Genomic DNA, 10,214 nt, shown 5'->3' with positions numbered 1-10,214 from the left:
ATTTTCTTTGCTGCATCTCAGAGAAAAAGCCATGGTCCGCAGAGAGCTTCCAAATATTCAGAGGGATCTCATTGTTGAAAGATATCAGTCAGGAGAAGGGTACAAAATAATTTCCAAAACATTAAATATACCATGCAACACAGTGAAGACAGTCATCATCAAATGGAGAAAAAAATGACACAACAGAGACATAACCAAGAACTGGTTGTCCATCATTTCGAGCACTGTGATGTCGCCCGGTATGGCGCAGCCGGGGCCCCACCCTGGAGCCAGGCCCGGGGTTGGGGCTCGTATGCGAGCGCCTGGTGGCCGGGCCTTTCCCCATGGGGCCCGGCCGGGATCAGCCTGAACGAGCGACGTGGAGGGACCATAAGGGGTCGGTGCGGAGAGGATCGGGCAGCAGTCGAAGGCGGGGGACAACCCGATCCCTGGACACGGAAACTAGCTCTAGGGACGTGGAACGTCACCTCGCTGGCGGGGAAGGAGCCTGAGATTGTGCGTGAGGTTGAGAGGTTCCAACTAGAGATAGTCGGGATCACCTCTACACACGGCTTGGGCTCTGGAACCACACTCCTTGAGAGAGGATGGACTCTTTACCACTCTGGAGTTGCCCATGGTGAGAGGAGGCGGGCTGGTGTGGGTTTGCTTATAGCTCCCCAGCTCTGCCGCCATGTGTTGGAGTTTACCCCGTTGAACGAGAGGGTCGTTTCCCTGCGCCTACGGGTCGGGGATAGGTCTCTCACTGTTGTTTGTGCCTACGGGCCGAACGGCAGTGCAGAGTACCCGACCTTCTTGGAGTCTCTGGGAGGGGTGCTGGAAAGTGCTCCGACTGGGGACTCTATTGTTCTACTGGAGGACTTCAACGCCTACGTGGGCAACGACAGTGACACCTGGAGGGGCGTGATTGGGAGGAACGGCCCCCCTGATCTGAACCCGAGCGGTATCTGTGGGGTGATCTGAAGAGGGCTGTGCACAGGAGATGTCCTCCTAATCTGACAGATTTGGAGCTCTTTTGCCAAGATGAGTGGGCAAATATTGCCATGTCAAAATGTGCCATGCTAATAGACTCATACCCAAAAAGACTGAGTCTTGTAATAAAATCAAAAGGTGCTTCAACAAAGTATTAGTTTAAGGGTGTGCACACTTATGCAACCAGATTATTGTGAGTTATTCAATATTTATTTTTCCCCCTCAATGATTTCAGTTTGTTTGTCAATTGAATTGTTCACGTTATAGGTCACATTAAAGGTGGAAATAGTTCTGACATGATTTGTCTTTGTCTCATTCTTTTACATCACAAGAACCTGGCATTTTAACAGGGGTGTGTAGACTTTCTATATCCACTTTATATGTATGTATGTGTGGGTATATATATATATATATATATATATATATATATATATATATATATATATATACATATATTTCTCACTGTAATGTATGAAACTTGAAATAGTTCATTTGAGCACATGCCTGTGACATTTGTATATTTGACTTTGTAAAGGTTATATTTTTGTTCAATAAAAGAAAAAGTAGGTGCACAACTTCATGTCATTTCTAGGTTTTAAGTAGGTGTGTGTGAAAATTCCTTTTTCAATAGAGAATCTCAGTCATTATGTAACATTTTCTGTGAATGTATTGTAATTTCGAACTTCTGGGATTATTTTGGTAGGCTAGTGGTATATTTGTTGACCACGTTTGTATACACCTTCAAAGAAAAATACTTGTTTTTTTATTTTATTTGAACTACAAAGACTATAAACTACGTTTTATGCCATGATCCTAATGAGCAATTTTTACATAAACAAGTGTTGAATCTTGAAGATGCCTAGATGTCACACATTCATATATGCATTTCTAAGCTTAATGAATGTCCTCCAAAGTTAACCCTCCAAAATATAATATAAATAGACTTAATTTCAGTTTAAATGTATCAGTGATTAATGTGTTACGTCATCTTTTTTGCATATTCATGTAATGACGTATGATGGTGGTTAACTTCATTGGAATGTTGCCTGTAATATGTGTATTGCCAATAAAACAATAATTTTGAAATTAATTTGGAGCTCTACAATTTTTCCGACTTTTGTGGTGACCTTTTTTTTCTGGAAGGGTCGGAGATTGCTGAGGTCCAAGCTCAGTGTTCAGCGTTGTTTAGAATAGCCTACGGAGTCCGACGGATGCGTTTACTTAAACTGAAGACAAGTGGCCAACTCGGTAATTCACTTTGCAAAAGCAGGGCTTCGCTAAGAATCGCGACAAAAATTGCCTAACTAGAAATTCGACCACCAAATATTTCCATTATAGTTAAGGTTGTCAGAAACATGTTTTATGTTTACCTTACTTCACAACAGGTAATGATAGTGGACAAGACCGAGCATTAAATTATACTGCGTTAACCAGGAAGAGATATAAGCCCCCTTGTAACGATTCGTTGCCTAGCCCTAGGCCTTAGACCAAATATTCTATGGTTAAATTTTCCACCAAGGCTCAGTGTTATCTTAGATTATTTAGTGTATGATTGCTGTGTTAGAATAGCTATGCATTGTAATACTGAAATATACAGGGAAGCCAAGTAGTCAGAAGCGTTGGACCAGTAATAAACGAAAGGTTTCTGTTTCTAATCTCTGAGCCGACAGGGTAAAAAACGTGTTTTCATTCCCATAAATCAGACAGTTAACCCTAATTGCTCTCAGATGGTTGCTGTAAATATGACCTTGTTCTATACGTATAGGCCCTACCTGTGAAAAAATACGGCAGTCCCAGAGGTAACTGTCTGTGCGTAATTCGTAGGGAATTCTAAAGCACAGACGTGTAAAGAAATACGATTAGTGGACATTATTAAAACAATTGTTATAATAATAACTATCATTAATATACTGCCCAAAATGTTTTTTGTTTAGCTTTGCCGTTTGTAAACAATATATACTATTTAATTTGATTCCCTAGGCTATATTAACTCCTTGTTGTCATAGGCTTGCCTATATGCTCATGAATAATTTGCGATAGTATAAAGAATTTAGACCATTAATGTTAAGATAATGCTTGGTAACCGTTTCCTTATGGTTGTTCTATCAATTCTAGTGTAAGTATTTTGGTGAATAAACATATTTTGTATTTCTTTTGATTGAAACGCAAAAATGCATCTGGGGTCGGTAGATTGAGCTTCAGGATATGGTTGGAGTTTCCACAGGACTTACACAAACAATCCGATGACAGTTATTTAGACTTAATTCATACATTTATAGCACATGAAACGAACTCTGAAGAGTAAATATTTTCTAAAGATGTCTTCGTTTATATTAGCTATTCAGACACTACTATTGAAATTGTATTCATTATACAAATATTGCAGAATGAGACATTTACAAATCGTAAATCAGAGTAGCCTAACTAAGAACTGTAACATCAAAATAGCTTCATCATCTATTATTATAAATGTATTATTTGCTTACTATATAAATAACTTGGGTGTTATTCCAAACTTAAAGTGGTCCTTTCTGCTGCGAAAGGAACTTTTTGTGTACTCTGCCAGCAGAGGGCTCTCTCAGAACTCTCCCATTGATTCTCGATATTTCAATATTATCTTACCTTTAAAACTGAAGGGTTCAATATGATTTTGCGATGCATATTTTACAGTGTTGTAGGTTATTGTCATTGGGAAAGGGTTTTTACACAAACAAGACTGTTAAAATACAAAAAAAAGATATAAATAATATTGGTCGCAATAGCCTATAGGCCTAATCATTATCACAATCATAGGCAAGAAAAGTGCAGAAATATAATCTTTTTTTTTTTTTAATCACTAAACATAATGTGTTCATTTCATAATTTGTTCAGAATATAAAACGTTTCAGTTGGAATATTTTGTTAGCATTTTCAAAACTTTAGTGATGCAAGAGTAAGAATAAATCAAAATGTAGGCAAATGGTTAATGCTTTTTAAACCATAAATTAAAAGTTGACTAGGACTAAATAAAAATAAAAGCGATGGAGGAGATCGAGCTATCTTGATCTATTGTTAAAATATTTTGCATGCCCCATCCCCAAACGCAGAGGTCCAGGTTTCTGTGACGTCACTCTGCGCGTGGGACACTACTCTTCTCTTCCCAACTCTCACTCCGTGAATAGAAGTTATCAGTCAGCCAGGGACGGGACGGGGTAGTCTCCCACTCGATTTTTTTTCCATCCATCGGCCTGTTCTATCCCTCCTGTATGGTGGATATTATATTCAATTCTTCTTTCTTGGGTGATATGGGGGATCATTCCAAAAGTAAGTAAAGATCTGTCTTTGACCCAGGCTAATTTTTTTATTATTTTTTGGGTTAACAATATTGCTGTTGTTAAACTGTACAAGCTGAAGCTTATTGCCTGAGTATTCTTATAAAGATCCAGTGAATCGAAAGTAAGGCCTTCATCGTGTTTTTTTGCGTTTGTCAATTTTGGTAATAACTGATCAACTAAATGATTATGTAAATACATGTAAGTATATGATTATGGTTATTTTTAATGACCACGGTCCTTCATTCTGGATATGACAAGGATAACAACAGGACAAGCCACGAGTTCATGCTGCATTGATTCAAATTGATATAATTTAACAGAACACATGCGGAGATGCTAGCTCGTTTTACTCCGGATTGCTTGCGTGTTCGTAGTGGGTGCAATAACGTATTGTGCGTTCCACAGAGAAGTCTGGAATTGCAATGTGTGTGGGCTGTGGGAGTCAGATCCACGACCAGTACATCCTGCGGGTCGCCCCAGACCTTGAGTGGCATGCTGCGTGTCTGAAGTGCGCGGAATGCAATCAGTACCTGGATGAGACGTGCACTTGCTTCGTCCGAGATGGCAAGACATACTGCAAAAGAGATTATGTAAGGTAGGAGTTGACTAACTTTCCCCACTAACGTGATTTCAGAGCTTTGGAATTTCAAAAGGCCCGAACTTTGAAAAAATAATAGGCTGACTCAAGAAAGTGTAAAAGTGTATAAATTATTACTGCTAGTTGACATTTATGAAGAAAATAAATAGATTAATAAATGTATATAATTAGGTATACGCACTAATCCGGAGCGAATTAAATTAGAGTTCATATACGTTGTCATTATTTTTCGTCCACTCCATGTGAACCGACCATAGCCTACGACCCTGGCGTTGCAAGCACCTAGAGTATGAGCTTCAAGGGACCCCTACCGCACCCACAAGAGAGACAATTGCAAAGTCAATGTTTCTCGTTCATATTGTATAACAAATAGGACAGGCTTTGTAGCTTTGTATGCAGTTCAGTCCTTCATCTGAATAATGTGCATGTCTTGCAATGATTTGAGCCTATAATGCTTCATGTATGGAGAAAATAATATTCAATGTGAATACCAACACCGCATTAATGTTTTTTTCTAATGTTTTTATCTATGAATGAGGCGACCTTTTTGTCTACTGTATAGAAAAATGTATAATGACGTTTTGAGATTACTATATGTTCCTATGTCCTTTTCAGATTATTTGGGATTAAATGTGCAAAATGTAACATTGGCTTCTGCAGCAGCGATCTGGTTATGAGAGCTCGTGACAACGTGTACCACATGGAGTGTTTTAGGTGCTCGGTGTGCCGCAGGCATCTCCTGCCCGGAGATGAGTTCTCTCTGCAGGACGAAGAGCTTCTGTGTCAGGCTGATCACAGTTTACTGATGGAACGGGCCTCAACAGGAAGCCCTCTCAGTCCGGGAAATATTCACTCAAGGTCTCTTCATATTGCGGGTCAGTAAGTAATAAAAACAAGAGAGTAGTATTATTGACAACGCAAGGCTTGTAACAACAAAAAGGATATAACTTAATAAATACTACAATAAAGATTACAATAGTAACAAACACACATTTTAATCGTGGGTTACAAATTTCACTGAGCAGATGTGCAGGCGTTTTAGTGAATTACATTGTTTTCATTGGAAAACACAACATCGGTTAAGGTCTATTATGGGATGCTTTTAATTTATTAGTTATTCTACTAAAATCCATATATGTGTACCTATTTGGGTATCCTCAAATGGTCGATAGGCTATATCTTTACTGAAAGTTTAGAGATCGTAGATAATAGAAAAAGATAATTAATTATCACAGTCGAAACAGGGTATACTGTAGCCTAATTCTTCAGAAGAAAATGAACGTGATATGGGAAATAGTTTAAACTTTGATATTCAGAAAAACGTTTGAGTTATTATCTCAAGAGATATGTTGTAGTTGTGTATAATGAATATTTGAAAAACATCGTAAGCTATTCTCACGGAATTAAGACATTGCCTACTGTTACCACCCTTTTAGAGATGTAAGGACATTAGCAGAGTAGGCTTGCGGTATCATCCGTTATTTGCTTTGCGATAAATTACTAGATTGGAGTGAGCGAGGGGAAATATCACTTTGAAAAGATTTTCCTTCTGAATATTTGTTTCACAGATCCAGTGTCCGTCCGACAGCCTCCTCTTCGGAACCATGTTCACAAGCAATCTGAGAAGACCACTCGGGTGCGAACGGTACTGAACGAGAAGCAGCTCCATACCCTTCGGACCTGTTACAATGCTAACCCGAGACCAGACGCACTTATGAAAGAACAGTTGGTAGAGATGACTGGACTTAGCCCAAGGGTCATTAGAGTGTGGTTCCAGAACAAACGTTGTAAAGACAAGAAGAGATCTATACTCATGAAGCAACTTCAACAGCAGCACCACAGCGACAAAACCGTAAGTTCATTGAGACTTGTGTGGGCTAAAACAATACCATGCAACATGTATAGGCCTGTTTTATTTCAAAAATAGAGGGGTCATTTCATCTGTGGTGCCAACGTTATTAACGCAATGCATGCATATTGCATTTCGAATGTTGACTACCAGAGGGTTGTGACGTTCTTTGTGTTGACATGTTTTCTTTGTAGAATCTTCAGGGGCTGACAGGTACGCCTCTGGTGGCAGGGAGTCCAATTCGACACGACAACACGGTCCAAGGGAACCCAGTGGAGGTGCAGACTTACCAGCCCCCCTGGAAAGCCCTGAGCGAGTTCGCTTTGCAGAGTGACCTGGACCAGCCCGCCTTCCAGCAGTTGGTAGGCACACAGAGACATATTATGCATTGTCATTCACTAACACCATCGTTTTTAACTTAATACTTTTCCGCTTTAAAATCAATCTCTAATAATTATATAACATAATTCATATTATTTGAATAGGTTTAATACTTGATTTGACTTAATCAAAACCTATTGTAGCCTATATATTAGGCTATGTCACATGTAGGCAACTCTGGTCCAGGAGTACCGCAGGCGCTTCATGTTTTTTATTTGTGGAATTTAGGCTGAACTGATCAATTACTTCCGCTGGTCTGGTGTGACATCTGAACAAGAAGTAGCCTACCTGCGGCACTCGAGGAACAGGTGCAAAGCTCTGGGCTATGCAATAGACCTAGGGCCTTTTGCAATATTGGGACAAATTATATCGCTTATTAAACACCTGTTTACACCGCAGGTGTCTTTTTCTGAATCGGGCTCCATGGGTAACTCATCCGGCAGTGATGTGACCTCCTTATCATCGCAGTTGCCGGACACCCCAAACAGCATGGTACCGAGTCCAGTGGACACGTGAGACGGCACAACATTGGCCTCGAACCCCATGCATGCGCCCGAGTGTCCAACATCAGGACTGACCAGCGTACCAGCTTTGAAAGGGAAAGGATTTCATGAACAATATCGTCGGATTTGTGGATACAGCCATTTGTTCATGGATGGACCTGCACTGTTCACGATCGGAAGATTTTTTTTCAGCCAGTGAATTTCTTGCGGCGAGAGACAGTAACAGAAACAGAGGCCGAGGCCGAGCCTCGGATCCATATAGCCTGTGCTTGCACATAGGACTACGTGAGGATTATACAAACATTCAACGTTATGAGCCACTGAAATGTAAAGAACAAATTATAACATGATACATAGTGGCATGGCAATTTTTTATAGTTTCATCTTTCATGTAGCTGAACGTTTCCTATGCCGGGTTGGGACTATATGGAGCCCCATGTCTCTTTAGAAGCGCATGATTTCAAGGTATTATTTAATATCAAGTCTTGTCAAATATTGTAATTAAGTGGATGGGATACAAATTGTTTTAGCTTGTCATGAAAAAATTGGCTTAACTTATTGTTATTTATTGGAAGGAAAGACAGGCTATCTTAATAAACCCATACTAATAGTAATGTCTAATGAACTATGTATGCAAAACCTCATAGGTGCCGTAATTTATAAACATATTCACACGAATTTCAATAGACTAAACAAATCACTCCAACTGCGATTTCAGCACTTCAGTGGATTAACGTTGGCATAGCATAGCCAAAGCCAATTAAGAATTAATTAAAAGTAGCTTGTTAAATGCAAAATGTGTATGTCGAATACAGACTATCTCTCGTTGATTTAAAAATAAATCACGTTCAGAAAATCGGATAGTTTAATAAAATGGATGTAGGACAAATGTCTATGGGCTAGAGGCCTATATCCTACTAAAATGCACAATATAGGAATAAAGTAAAATAATCATGAACAGTCAGTCTACGATATTTATAAAGTTTGTCATTTATTGGTAATTGGTATTCATACATGAATTTGCGATGTCATCATTCCAGCTTCACTTGATAAGTCAAGTCTAGACAGATGACTGGTCTCGGCGGCTCCTTATCTTCACTTGGCATCATCTGCAAACGATACATTGAATGGAGCCACAACAAACCCACCTCTGTCGCTTTTGAGTCAGCGCTGAAGGGGACTCCCTCTGCGAACGCCGTGCTTGTCTTGAGTTTATTTTGATTTTGGGAATAGCCGCTGGACACTGAGTGCAGGTCAAGCTAGTAGGCTACTAACATTATACATTAGGTCCGTGTTGCCGTGGTTGAGTTTTATTACTGGAAGATGCAAAATGTGCCGTGGTGATCTCCCTTCATGACCAGGAATTTTGCACTCCATCCTGCGGTATCAAAAGCCAGTAACTATACATACAATGCAACCTAGGTTTTTGCTATAACTATATCACTTAATAGTTCTTGCAATATTTCATATTCATAATCACAAATTCTTAAACATTTTGAAAATAAATCATAGCCTGAGATGTAGCCATACTTCAAACGAATTCCTCTCTAAAAGTTACTGGCCAATTTCCTAATTAACGTTTGAACTGTTCTGCATAATGTAACATTCCAGCAAGTAGTCACACAGATATTATTTGAATGCACATTATAGGCACAGTTGTATTAATTTATGTTACTACATTTACATCCATTAAAAACGGCAAAACCTAACTACCCATTTATCAGATAATGACATAGATAGATAATAGCCATCTAAATAGCTATATGTGATACACATAATTAGCCCAAATGAAAGCATCGTTAATGCATTGTTGCTCCACCGACGCGCCCCAAGCGGCAGAAAGAAAAAATGAGCAGTATTTCTTTTCTGCGGCATTCGGAGACCTTACTGATCACAAATGATTGGAATCTAATTGACATATTTTCAATACTTACATCATCCATGGTCCTAAACTCTGGTTTTACATTATTTAATATGCTGTATAAATCATTAGGCTACTCTTGATCCATAAATACTTGGGAACACAATTTCACACTATTGGTTTCAAAAAGGTTTATTGGATATCTCATTTGTTTCCATTTAAAATCATTTTGGAACCTTTTTTGGTGCGAGTACATGGACACAATATGCATACTTTTCAAGAAAAATTGCTATGCAAAGTGCGTTTTGACGTGAGTGTTAGGTACTGATTTACCCTTCTTCAATTTAAGAGACTTGAAATCAAATTTCAAGGGACGCTTACCACTGAGCACAGGTCATTTCAGCGTAGACATTGTTAATATTTGGTTGAGAGATTGATCAATGAGATTTTAACCTTTATTCATCCACCTGTTTAGACAAAAGTTTTAATTCCTAGTTCATGTTTTCATACACATAAAAGCAATACAATATTCTAATGCATAGGCTTAGTTTTCATTTAAATGAGTTATAAAGTTAAAATGGTAATACAGTATCAGATTTAGCATTTATATACACTTCAATGTATTATCACTGCGCTTTATCTAAAAACCCATCCAAATTACCTGGATTGCAGTTGAGATTACGTTAGCCTACATAGCAGAAACGATCAATTTGAGTTTCTGTGCAAATTAAGAATGTAA

General features: G+C 38.8%; 1 protein-coding gene across 1 annotated transcript; it reads left to right on the top strand.

Moving 5' to 3' along the window:
* The first annotated feature begins 4,127 nt into the window (after positions 1-4,127).
* isl2a (ISL LIM homeobox 2a) lies at positions 4,128-8,572 on the top strand. The gene is made up of 6 exons (XM_010896550.3): positions 4,128-4,272; positions 4,689-4,878; positions 5,497-5,756; positions 6,450-6,733; positions 6,925-7,092; positions 7,511-8,572. Exons 1-6 carry the CDS (start codon positions 4,215-4,217, stop codon positions 7,625-7,627), a joined length of 1,077 nt encoding a protein of 358 aa, XP_010894852.2. The 5' UTR covers positions 4,128-4,214; the 3' UTR covers positions 7,628-8,572.
* Positions 8,573-10,214: the final 1,642 nt, after the last annotated feature.

The sequence above is a fragment of the Esox lucius genome, chromosome 19, assembly GCF_011004845.1.
Source record: "Esox lucius isolate fEsoLuc1 chromosome 19, fEsoLuc1.pri, whole genome shotgun sequence".
In the NCBI taxonomy this organism is placed as follows: Eukaryota; Metazoa; Chordata; class Actinopteri; order Esociformes; family Esocidae; genus Esox; species Esox lucius.
This window is presented reverse-complemented; position numbering and strand designations above follow the sequence as displayed.

Excerpts from the sequence above, each read along its gene's own strand:
- isl2a (XM_010896550.3), top strand. The coding sequence starts at position 4,215 with ATGGTGGATATTATATTCAATTCTTCTTTCTTGGGTGATATGGGGGAT. Across the intron at positions 4,879-5,496 it reads TGCAAAAGAGATTATGTAAG|ATTATTTGGGATTAAATGTG; the intron begins GTAGGAGTTGAC and ends TGTCCTTTTCAG. Across the intron at positions 5,757-6,449 it reads AAGGTCTCTTCATATTGCGG|ATCCAGTGTCCGTCCGACAG; the intron begins GTCAGTAAGTAA and ends TTTGTTTCACAG.